At 50.7% G+C, this 13,239-nt stretch overlaps 1 protein-coding gene across 1 annotated transcript in view; it reads right to left on the bottom strand.

Moving 5' to 3' along the window:
• Positions 1-13,239, bottom strand: part of LOC135389957 (mucin-2-like) — a 74,864-nt gene that overhangs the window by 32,075 nt on the left and 29,550 nt on the right. The window contains exons 5-6 of the mRNA XM_064619995.1: positions 6,576-6,700; positions 4,678-4,810 (exon numbers count right to left, since the gene is read on the bottom strand). Coding sequence (XP_064476065.1) covers positions 4,678-4,810; positions 6,576-6,700 — 258 coding nt within the window. The remainder of the gene's footprint in view (positions 1-4,677; positions 4,811-6,575; positions 6,701-13,239) is intronic.

Here is a 13,239-nt window from a genome sequence, read left to right as displayed (position 1 = left end):
CTGGGGCACCCTGTAGATATCACGCAGTCTTTTCAAGGGAAATAAATACGGCGTGCAGTGTGCTCAGCGTTGGGCGCACGTGAAAGAAGTCTGTTGCGTCGCTTATGATCACTGTTGCCTCACGACGTAAAGCAACAAATTATCAATTGCAAGAGAGAGAGAAAGAACCCCATGCAGCTAGCAACGACCTTGTACTGAGCTAGAGCTCATGACGCCCTGATAAGCCATCCATCGGCACTGTTCTGTTTCTTAGCCGGCGCGGTGCGAACCTCTGAATTTCTCGGGAAGGGCACATTCACTAGAAACTGAAGAGGCACATGTACACACACTTGGATCTTCACAAAAGTCCTTCCGCAAGGCGCGCAGCGAGCTCAGCGCATCCATGTAAACAATCGCACGTGGCCGGGTGCACCGCCGCGACCAAGCGCTCCCATGCATTGGATAGGCCGGTAACCACACCAGTCATTCTAGCTCACCATAGGGCATGTGGCGGCAGGTGGCGCCATTCATTGGCATTGCCCTTGAGAGCTGCCCTTCGGAGCTGTCACCTACGCTATTTAACATTTTCCTCAATGAGGACACTGTCACCCATATCCCTGCGTTCGCTTTTGCAGGCGATATATTACTCATAATATGGAGGGAACCCAGAAACAGGGGAAGAAAACACGAAACACACACGATCTCATCGCCAGGACACCAGTAGACCTTCATCGCCTCCTTGACATATGTACTCGGACGGCAGAGGCTCACGGAATTAGCAAATCAAAGACGCTGTGAATGAAGATTGGGGGGAACAACGGGAACGAAACTTTCCCACTACAAAATACAACAGTCCATCAGTACAGGTATCTAGGGGTGCTTATCGAACTAAATTACCTGGAGAAGCATGAAAAACAATCGTAGCGACAACAAACAAAAGGAAGGGACACGTGTGGCACCTCGCCCGCCACTCCTACAACCCATATCCGCCGGCAAGTTAAGGCTACATCCGTTCTATGTGCCACCTACGCCAATGAAGCACTATGCTACAACGCCAGTACCATGAAAATCCTGGAACGCCAACAAAGGGAGATAGGCAAATGAATTTTGGGAGGGAACCTAGCCACAGAGAATGCTGACGTAGAAGGGGAAGTCGGATGGTCAACCTTCAAATGCACAGAAGCACGGTCAAAAACAAGATACTGTCTGATCCGTCTGCCACGAAATCGATTAGCAAAAAGAATTTTCCGCCATGTAAGATACACAGGCACAAAAACAAACTGGATAAAATGAATAAACCGAATAGACTCCAAGGGGACCAGTCGCGATAAAACAAACAGTGCCAGAGAATGGAATAACAAATCAACCTCTACGCCACATACAGAGACAAGCCCACCCCATACGACCACGCCACGCGAGCGGCCTGTATTTCCATGCTAGAATGAAGGCCCTCCTGACGCGAGAGAGACTGTCTCAGCTCTTTAACCATAACGATGACGTATGTATCCTATGTGGTGCTGAGAGGACGTCCTGTTGAGGTGCCAAGCCACCAAGGCGAGTCGCCCAGCAAACCTTGACATCGCAACAATGCTAGGACTGACAACTCCACCTGAAACAACAAACCTCAGCGATGTAAAAAACACCTCGTGAGCTGGGACAGGCTCTATGAAACGACCTCAAATCCAAGTCAGGAGCCAAGCCGAGCATACCTTCGCCGTCGAAAGCACCTGACGCAGAGACACCATTGACGGCCATCGGAGCCAAGCCAAGCAAAGCAAAGGCAAGGCAAACAAACTTACCGACCGTGTCGGAGGGACCGGAAGCGCCAACAGCATGCGACATTCCTGGAACCGACCCACCTACAACCGCTTCGACCTTCATACTGTTTTTTTTTCTCCTTTTCTTTGCCTGTGGTGCCCTCACGTCACCTGCCCAGGGATTAGGCAAACCTAAACCTTAACCTAGAGTTTGTGACGCCATTATATTGCATCACATGACCACTAGCACTCCTAGCAAGATGGCAGACAACGATATGGCGTTCAGTCAGCATGCCGTCATCGAATTTTTCGTTAAACTAGTCCCTGCTGCAGAAATTCACCAGAGACTTCAGCGTGCTTATCAAAGTGTGTGTGTGAACACAAGCTTCAAAAATCTGCATCGTGGCGGTCGCCGTCGGGCAGCTTCAGCTGAACACAACAAAGAGTGTTGATTCCGTTATTCAAGACGACAGGCGTGTGACTGTGGACATCATAGCAGGAACACTTGGAACAGGGCACAATACAGTGCAGGAGGTGATTGGTAGCCTACGCTACAGGAAAGTTTGTCCTTGGTGGGTCCCGCGCTTATTGACCGAAGACCAGAATGGTCAGCGAAAAGCCACTTGATCTGAACTGCTGCAGGGATATCGGCATGAAGGTGATCAATTGCTGCTTTGCATTGTGACACCCACCTTACAGCCCCGATCTGGCAACGTCCTACTCCCCCTGTTAAGATTTGTGACAGCTGCGCGGGGGTTACGAGACAACGCAGGTCATCCAAAAAGCAGTGCGTCAACATGAGTGTATGTGTGTGTGTGTGTGTGTATGTGTGATTTCTGGAACGGATTTCTACCGCAGGGAAATTCTCAAGCTTACAGAACTCTTCAGAATTCTGGGACAAATGTGTACAGAGTAGTGGCGATTATTAGGAAAAATAAAGGGGGGACTGTAGATTAAAATGATTTTTGTTATAAAGAATTAGGTTTAAAAAAAAGATTGCTCATTACTTTCGGTACCATTCGCGTAGTAGGTCGTGGTGGACAGTATGGTGAGGGCGGCGCGCAAGCGAGCCTGAGTGACTGTGTTACCTTTTGACTCATGGCGATTTCGGGTGATGCATTTGGGGCACTTTTTTCTGCCCCGAACCCGAGCGGTAAATTCGGGTGGTGCGGTCAGAGCAAGAGCCGCGTGTTCGGATGGTGCACTACGGAGCAGTTTGCTCGCCCCAAGAGCACTTCTTTGGCTCTTGCTGCGAGAGGCCGAGCCAAAACCGCTCTCAACTCTTCTTCCGCTCTCGACGGCGAGCATGCGCATATGTGCGCCTCGCGAGTGTCGTCTGCTACGTATTGCTCCTGCGGCTGTCTGCCTGTCACATGTCTTGTCATCTGTCTCTTTGTTGCGTTCACCATTGACGGCATGGATCTTTACGAAAGTAGTAGCGATGAAAGTTCAATTGACACCGATAATGTGAATGACAAAGAGGATGATGTGACCTGCTTATCGCAAGCTATGCTTGTGATCAGGTGAAAGTGCGCGACGACGCCGACGACGCTGCCGGAAGTTCACGAACACGACGAACGCACAATGCGTAGCGAGCGCAGCGACCCTCGTAGAAGAGCGGTAGAGCGTCCGACAAATTCGGGTGATGACTGCCCCAGAGCGACTCTCGCGTAGAGCGTGCACTGGACCTGGGCGCTCTCGCTCGGATTACCAGGTGCATCACCCGAAATCGCCATCAGTTTGAGTGGTATGAATCATATGAATCACTTGGCCGACGACCAAACTGACGAACGGTTGGCTGTTGGTGGTTGCCAGTCAAAGTGACTCGTTTACTGTGCGTCTTAATTCAAAGAGTGATTGGTTCCGAGTGATCCGTTCGCGATGGACGTCGGTTCGGTTGTGCGCTGTGCTCATGTGTCTCACTCAGTCGTCTCCCTGATCCGTTCGCTTCGCGCCGTTGGCGGAGGAATAATTCTGTTTCTGACTCGCTTATTCATAGTGTGATTCGTTCTCTTTGGTTTATTATGGTGTGGTCCACGAAATGATCTCGCCGCTCCTCATCGTTTGAGTGGGAACGGAACTTCAATAGAAGAGTTCAGAAAATCCCGGAGTGCTTAGCGCCGCTTTGAACTGTGGGAGTTGTAACACGAAAGAAACGGGTGGCCTCCAAACTGTTCCGATTTCTCCCCTACCGGTCCATTGTCCAAGACGTGTCAAGGTAAGCGAAAGCGAAATGTGTAGGATTATTCTTCGTTCCCCCGCTCAGCGAGCGCACAGGATGCCATGCGTACTGGGATTTTCTGAACTCGTCTATTGGTTTGCTCGTGTTTGGTATTCCCTTCGCTGTTCCTTCACGCGGGATGCATCCGTTCGGCACCTCATTGAGCGGCCTTAATTACGGCGCAACCCTTCCGCATCTGTTCAAAAGGGGGTAATAATAGGGAGAGAATAATAAGCAGGAGGTAATCACAACAACGTGCGTTGCCGGAAGCGCACTACTCTTCTAAATAAATGAATTCACTTCACTTCACTTTTTTTCTTGTTTTCACTGATTGGGTGTTAGCGCCGCGAAGCAACAGTGGCTATGAGCGGCGTACAGGTGTGGACGGACGGAGAGAGGACCCAGGGAAAATTTGAGACAGCACAGCCGGCGGTAGGATTCGAACCCACCACCTCCCAGTCTTCAGCACGACCTTGGTTACCACCAACGAGCGGACGCCTTAGCCCACTCGCCGCTAGAAATTACCTACGTCGTGAGAAGTCTTTCTCGGGTCCTCCCCTATGCGCTTCTAGGTTTATAATATGTAATTACAGCGACACGTGGCTCTGCTGAAATTCAGGAGCAACCGGGATAACTAACAGAGGCTGTAAATACTGTGACTACAGCCCAAAACAGTCTGCCCTGATTGCAAGGCAAAACACTATTGCTGGTATCACTTACAAATGTCGGCTGGCGAGGCGCTGTTCCTGTCGGCACAGTCCAGACCGAAGGTGCCGCAATGAAGCATTCGCTTCCTTGGGATTTCAAGCGGACATAGGTGGTCAGGAATAAAATACCGTCAGGACGTGCTTCCCTGCAAAGAGATAATATTATAAAACCCAGTGTTTGCCAAACTGTGGGTCGCGACCCCCAGAAAAGATTCTGCGGAGTATTCCGAGTCCCAAAAAAGCTCGTGGTAGCGGACCACAAGGTCTACAAAGAACTTAATGAATAGGAATACAATCAATACAATACAACAGGAAGGCAACTCCTCCTGCCACACGTTTATTTTCTGTTTGCGGTAGTTTCTAGTCTGGCTTACTAGATGTGTAAACCGGTTTGCTAGCCAGGAAGAACAGGTTACACATGTTTAAACTATGGTGTTTTAAAACTGCCGGAAATATAGAATTTTCATGCGCAGAAGAATTCGCTGTGCACAAGAAACCGGGACCTACGTCGACATCTATAGATAGCAGTGCAGCATTACAGTCACGATGTTGTGATTGCAGAAGGACAAACACAATCCTCATAACGCTCACTTCCATACTTCAGTTGAATGCAGTTGGTGGTGCAGTTGTATGACGGCAAAGGCCGAAAGAGGCTTACGATAATTTCAGTTTTATACTACATTTTTCGAGGTGAACAGCAGCAGGAGGAGGTAACCGCGCTGCGGAGCCTAGATCCAGTGCTTCAGTACTTTTCTCCACGCATAAACAAGGTGTTCTACAGTTAAATGACAGATGCAAGGAAGTCTTTCTATAGCTTGTTATCGCAGTTTCTCACTGAAATATGTACTTTTCAATGATTTCACTGATAGCCCTGATGAATTTGGTTTTGTTAAAGGTTGTGGTTTGTTTGGTTTGGTTTTATGAAACATGTCAAAGATCCGTCTGACTGAAACCCGGTCACTAGGTGGAAATGGTCCATACGGGGGATGCAGTTTGCTCGCAGCGCAACCTTAGGCGTCTGAACACGGGAATATGGGACTTGGTACATGTCTAAACAAATCGAATAAGGTGCGGAAGTCGTGTGCCTCAAATTCAAAGGGAAAAAAATGCGAGTGAGTATGCTGCCGCAACGTTGGACTGGACCGTTGGAACGTTGGCGGACACACCGAAATCCCGAGGTATAACTCATTGCAATCCTCGGTAAACCGGTGGGTAGCGTGTCCGCCTAGCAATCCCAAGACACGAAAAAAAAAGGTTATTGCCTATGTTTACGATGTACTAGCTAACCTGTGCTCTCCCTCCTGCTTGTGATTCCAGGTAGCGGGTTCGAACACTGCCGAGAGCGCCAGCAACTTGGTAGCATGGTTAAAGTGCTCTGGACGCGCTCTTTTCCGCAGCATTGCGGTACAAAATACAAGCGAAAATACAAGCGTTGAGATTTCAAGCGGCACCTGTTAGCTACTTTTGCTGACGCAAACCTTCTGGGGAACCTTCCCGTTAACAGCCGCCGCTGTAAACGGGAGGTCGACGCACCTTTTGTGACACCTGTGACGTGTGAGGACTACCCCTCCACGCTTTCCAGGAATCAAGAGTACATACGATACCATGCGCAATTTTTGGCCCTCACTGTAATATGTTGTTCTGCCTGAAGGTTGAACCGTGCGGTTCTAGTATAGGTGCAAACAGGTGCCTTCAAAACCATACTCTTCGAAGCTCAGTTCTAGCCCCTACAAATGAATTATGAGGTTAAGTGGGACTACAAATTCTAATCCACTAAATTCTGCATATAGACGATGATGATCCGCATATAGACAGGTCGGCAAGTGCATTCCGGAATTTCTGATCTGCAGCAAACCCTCATCAACAAATCTGCTAGATGCTCGTGGGTTTCGTATATGTACAGATACTTACTCGATAATACGTTGAACATGATCTCTGATCGTGTTACCAGAGTCGCTTCCGATGGGGGAGACACCAACGAACAGGTAGCCGAAATTCCTTCCTTCCCTCTCATCAAACTGCACCTTGCTGATTGTCTGCAACATAATGAGATCACCAAAAAACTTAAGATGCAGTAAAAGGCACCATCAAACAGCGGCACATCGGCCAGCCGCACGCTAATGACCTGAATGTTTGTCCTGTCTTACTCTTCACATGTGTGGGTGGTATGAGAATAGTCACCGCATTCCCGCCGCGGATTTCCGTGAAACGCCTTACGCCGCGCCGCCGCGTGGCGATTTATATACTAACGCGTTAACGGGCGACAACTGGTACAGGTACCCGTCACACAGAATGGCGCTTCGTAGTTTTCTGTAATTTGCTCGCTTGCAACTGTGCATTACACATGTTGACCCTTTTGCTGACCTCGCCGAGTATGACAGCACGCACGTCGCGCATAACGTGTCGGTAAGGCTGCAGTATATCCGAGTGTCAATCGAAACTACCCACCACCACCACCCACTGCAGCCTTGCCTGTTGACGCACAGGCCACGTAGGAGTTAAGCTGCGGCAGTCGACCATCCATGTAGGACTTGCCGCTGCCCACCGGACGGGTGTGGCTCTGGATTGACGTGGTCTGCTCGCTCCCTGGCGTTAGGTGTAGACAATAGATGTCTCGGTGTACAGTAAGCGAGTCTGAATTGCAAATCGGAATTCGATGGGTTTATACTGTTGGGAATTGGGTAGCGGCCTGAGCCCCCTACTCCCTCAAACTTCCCCACGGAGGGCCAGGCCCCCTCCTGGAACTCCACCCTACTGCACCCAAGTTGACCGTTATGTGGGATATCGGACAAATGGCATGTTTCAAGTGAATACAGGGGATATATTTCCGGTCAGTCCATCAATGCACATTAAAGGGAGGCTTCGCAAGGAGAAAAAAAAGGAAAATGCGAGCATGATACCGAACACGAACCACCCCCTCGATACCAAATACAACATTCATATTCATTTTGCGCGAGTAATTAATTCGTAAATGATGACAATAGCAAACTGAAACCGAAATATGAAGAGCATTGGCAGTAAACCTTTTTACGCCGTTAAGGGTGCTCACATGGACACACTTTCAGCATGGTATAATAATAGATGCCAGCCTAGTGCGTCTTGCTGCATTTTTACCACCAGTTTCTTCTTCCGACGAGCGCAGCCAAACACCGACACCGGTGCTGGAAAAAATTTTACCTCGTGCCACACCCGGATCGAACCTGCGATCCTAAGTACAGAAGGCCAGCTACTGACGCTCGTGCAGGCGTAGATACTCATTCTACGGGCGCATTAGTACAACATTTGCATACAAGAAGCATATAAGACTCTCAATGCAGGTGAACTGCCATCGATAAGGGAACTCATAGCGACAGCGACTGTTTGTCCCCTCAATCCCAGGGTTCCGTTATACATATGTGCGTCTACTCGTTTGCGTCTGTTTCCTCACCGATCTATACGTCACCGTCTATCTCCGTCAAGAACTCTGTTGTGGGCACAGGTTGTTCCCCGCAGACACAGCAACTCGAAAACGGTGAAGGTATTGAAGGCACGCCTACTGTACATAAAAGCCAGTATGCAACTGCCAGACCGGCGATATACTCCTCTGCAAGGCCGGACAGTCCTTTGCTGTTCACAGAACAGCCACGTATAGGCCAGTATCAGTATTTCGATACTTTTACGAGCACCGGTACCGCCATACCATATTTCGGTAACGGGTACAACACTGGTGTGCAGTGATCCCTGAGAACGTGGTAGTAATATGCACTATTGATTATGGTACCACTGGGCAGAAAATGGAACAACGCCAGCCTTGTCCCAAAAAACCGTGGCCATGACCTTACCCGCAGACGGGGTGCTTTGGAACTTCTTGGGAGCTAGCGAGCCCGGATGCTTCCACTGTTTTGATGGGCGTTTAGACTCGGGAGTAAAATTGTGCACCCACGTTTCATCGCACGTGATGATCCGATCAAGGAACGGCTGTCTTTCAGTGTCGTAACGGTACCTCAGCTCTTGGGAGATTTCTCTGCCGGTCAAACACGGAGAGCTGCCTCGGGACACAAAGGGCACTAACATTCCGAAACTGGAGGTGTTAACGAATTATAGTGTTCAAAGTTCCCACAGAAAGGTCAGTCTTTGGAGCCAGTTCTATACATGTTATCCGTCGGTCCTTGAGGATCAGGCGCTCCACACGTTGGATGTTCTCAGGAACACAGGACACTAGGCTCTGATCCGGGATCGTAGTGCACTTATGTACGGGAGTTTCGGAACCGTTTGCACCACTCAAGTGTATCGTGGCCATACTGAGCCTGAAGTCTTCGGTGAATTTCAGATGACGTTACGCCTTCATTCACGAGAAACTTCATGAAACTTCGCTGTTCGATGTGCGCGCTCACCTCGTTGTCGGCCATCTTGTCCAGCACAAACTTTGGACCACCACGTGGTGAACGCTGAGGCCTGTCGCGTGTGAAACTGACGCAAGGAATAGCGCACAGGAGACAAAGTCCTGGTTTGACACCCCTCGTATATAACATGTATCCCGACGCACCAGCACGTGACACACAGGCAAGTCAACATGAGGGCCATTCACAATACTCACAATTAGCTCAACGTCTAACATGGCCACGCAATACTGTCAATTCCTTTCATGAAAATGAACACACCTGCAAGAGATTGCCTTTCAAGCCTGCACGGCGTTCCGTATGGTTCCGTATCCGGTCAGCTCTCATGGGTGTCATATTGAAAGGTGTAGCAAAACTGGCCAAGTGTCAGTACGAGCACCCATCACGCGCCAGTCATCGTTGTCGTTCGCACACGTCACAATACCCCCGGGCGGAGGGATTGATCATCCTGGTCAATCAGGAGGGGGCAAAGTAGGGCTTTAGTCGACAAACGTAAACGATGTCTTCTTTTGCTGACGAGCGTGTTCGGGGCCGGGAGAGGTTGGCATCCTGAACAACATAGTTGACAGGTGAGGTTTGTCGAAGAACGTGTACGGGCCGAAGTATCTCCGCATCAGCTTCTCCGAGAGCCCAACCTTACGATCGGGCTTCCAGAGCCACACGAGATCTCCGGGTTTGTAAGTGACGCTCCTGTGGGATGTGTCATAGTGCTGCCGCTGCACATCTTGGGCATAGAGCGTGAAGGTGCGAGCTAGCTGACGGCTTTCTTCAGCCCTGCCCATGAGTTCAGTGTCGTAATCGCTAGCATAGCAGTCATCCAGATAAGGGAAGAGTGTCCAGGGTTGTCTCACTGTACCGAGCAAACATGAGGTAGAAAGGACTGAACGAGGTGGTGTCGTGGCGCGACGTATTGTACGCGTACGTAATGAACGGAAGCAGTGTCCCAGTTGGTATGAGAGGCATCAACATACATGGATATCATGTCGGCGAGAGTACAGTTTCAAGCGCTCCGTCAGGCCGTTGCACTGAGGGTGGTATGCCGTAGTGGTCAAACGTCTGATTTTGCAGGCCTTCAGGAGCTCAGAAATCATACTTGACAGGAAGGCAGCCCCTCGGTCGCTCAGCATCTCTCGCGGTGCACCATGGCGAAGGATCACCTGCTCCAAGACGAACATTGCAATGTCTTGCGCAGTACCAGAGGGGAGCGACTTGGTCTCTGCATACCGGGTATGGTGGTCGATGCAAACGACGACCCATCGGTTGCCATCAAGAGACGGTGGGAAAGGTCCCAGCAGGTCAATACCAACGCGGTGGAAAGGTGCCGAGGGCGGTGGCAGGGGTTGGAGTAACCCCGGAGATAAAGACGTCATGGGCTTACGACGTTGACAGTCAGCGCAACCACGTACATATGAAGAAATGTACCGTCGAATCCCAGGCCAAAAGAAACGCCGAATGACTCTGTCGTACGTGCGGGCAAAGCCCAAGTGACCGGACGTCGGATCGTCGTGCATGTGGCGAAGAAGGTCGCGGCGAAGATGACGGGGTACGACAATCAGATATTGCCGGCCAAACGGATCAAAATTCCGTTTGCAGAGGACAGAATTGCGGAGCTCGAAGTTCCGTGATTGCCTGGAATCCTGTGGTGAGAGCGGTGCGGTGGCCGCAAGAATGTCGATGTGGCGCAAGGAAGGGTCTCGGCGCTGTTCCTCAGGGAGGTCCAGATCGGCGAACGGATCGGAGTCTGGAGACGGGTTAGTGTTGGCCAGATGGTGAACAGCTGAGCGAGACAAAGCGTCTGCGTCCCTGTGCTTGCTGCCCGCTTTGTAGTTAACTTCGAAATCATACTCTTGTAGAAGAAGGGACCAACGAGCTAGCCGTTCAGAAGGAGCTTTGATGGTAGCCAACCAACAAAGGGCATGGTGGTCCGTGACGACCCGGAAGTGCTGCCCATAGAGGTATGGTCGGAATTTCGTGAGCGCCCATACGACTGCCAAGCATTCTCTTTCGGTGACGCTGTAGTTTTGTTCAGCAGGGCTTAAAGACCGACTCGCAAATGCAACCGGGTGTTCGGCACCATGAGAACGTTGCGTCAGAACGGCGCCAAGCCCCGTTCCGCTGGCGTCCGTGTGCACCTCAATTGGCACACTAGGATCGAAATGGCGTAATACAGGTGCTGATGTTAATGCGGATTTCAGACAATTGAAGGCTTCTTCGCGTTGGTCATCCCAGTGGAACGCAACACCGTTCTTTAGGAGATCATGCAGGGGACGTGCCTTGTCCGCAAAATGATGAATGAATCTGCGGAAGTACGAACAAAGGCCAAGAAAGCTGCGTACGGCCTTCGTTGAGGTGGGCCGTGGGAAGAGTGACAGCTTCAGTCTTCTTAGGGTCGGGTCGAACACCCTCGGGAGAAACTAAGTGGCCCAGGACAGTAAGCTGGCGACAACCAAAGTTACACCTTTTGTGATTCAGTGTTAGGCCGGCACGGCTCATGCAGGACAGGACGTCTCGAAGGCGGCGGTTATGAGCTTCGAGCGTCGGAGCAAAAACAACAATATTGTCGAGGTAGCAAAGACATGAGGTCCATTTTAGAGAGCCGAGTACGTTGTCGATCATACGCTCGAATGTGGCCGGAGCATTACAGAGACCGAAAGGCATCACCTTGAATTGATAGAGGCCGTCGGGTGTAACAAAGGCCGTTTTTTCGGCATCCTTCGGGTCCATCTCAATTTGCCAGTACCCGGATCGTATGTCTAAAGAAGAGAAAAACCGGGATCCCTGTAGGGAGTCGAGTGCATCGTCGATCCGTGGCATGGGATAAGTACCTTTCTTGGTGACCTTATTGAGTTTACGAAAGTCGATACGAAAACGCCATGAGCCGTCTTTCTTCTTGACGAGAACAACAGGTGCGGCCCACGGACTGCTGGAGGGCTCGATAACGTCGGATTCTAGCATTTCTAGCACGTGTTGCTGAATGATGCGCCGTTCAGTCAACGATATGCGGTAAGGCTTTTGTCGAACTGGACGATGGCCTTCAGTATCTATGCAATGTCGTGCCAGAGAAGTCCGACCCTGTCGTCGTTCGAAATCGAATATCGCTTGGTATTCTTTCAAGACGAAGAGCAGCTCACCACGTTGCCCGTCATCGAGGTTTGGGTCTATCATCTTGGACAGCCGCTCTTCGAGAGCATCGCCGCGGCTAGACGAAGACACTGTCTCTCGTATGGAGGAAGACTGGTTGGGTGTTTCTTCAAGCAGAGAATCGACATCAACACAACAGTCGGGTAAAACAAACGAGGCTACGACGGTGTCCTGGGGAAGTAGTTCCGGGGTATACCCTGCGTTCACGACCCGCGCGGTATTGTGGTCAATAGTTGTGATGCTGTTCGGGGAAATGACACCTTTCTGGAAAAGTAACTTGGTTGCTGGCTCAGTGATTACATCATAGGGCCGGTCATTGGACCGGGTGCCGTATTCTGTCGAGGTGAGCACCAATACAGCTGAACGGGGGGATTACGGTTGTCGCTGCAAGCTTAAGCTTTGTACCGGCCACTGGTGGTATCGCGTCGGCTTCCCAAAAGAAAACGTGAGGAAAGGGTGAGATGTGAAGCTCTTGGCACCACAGTCAATAAGGGCCCCATGCGCGGCTAAAAAGTCCATACCAAGGATGACGTCGTAGGTAGAGTTCGCGAGGACAACAAACTGAACTGGGACAACATCCTCATCGAACAATAGTCTTGCGGTGCACATTCCAAGCGGGGATAACGGCTCTCGACTCACGGTACGGAGGTGTCGCTGTCCAATGGGTGTCAGTATCTTGTTCAGTTTCCGTCTGAAATCGTCGCTCATCACAGAAACACAAGCCCCCGTATCAACAAGTGCAGGTACAGTAAGATTGTCCACATTTACTTCTATCACGTTCGTCTTCATAGATAAGATTTCCGGGGAAGGCGCTTTAGTCGTAACTGCAGTAGAGCCTGGCCTTCGACGGTCGCCGTTACCGGTTTCCCGTTGGGTACCGGGGCCGGAGGGACGGTGAAGGGGAGCGGTTGCGAGACGAGAAGGAGCGGGAGGAAGACTGCGATAGTCGGCGAGCTTGGCGGCGATCAGGCGAGAAGGGTCGAGCAGGTGTATCAACGTTTGCGGAGCCGCTGGTGTAGTCTTGAGGAAGCCGACCGTCAGTAGCTCCCCAATGG

The sequence above is a fragment of the Ornithodoros turicata genome, chromosome 3 (assembly GCF_037126465.1).
Source record: "Ornithodoros turicata isolate Travis chromosome 3, ASM3712646v1, whole genome shotgun sequence".
Classification (NCBI taxonomy): Eukaryota; Metazoa; Arthropoda; class Arachnida; order Ixodida; family Argasidae; genus Ornithodoros; species Ornithodoros turicata.
This window is presented reverse-complemented; position numbering and strand designations above follow the sequence as displayed.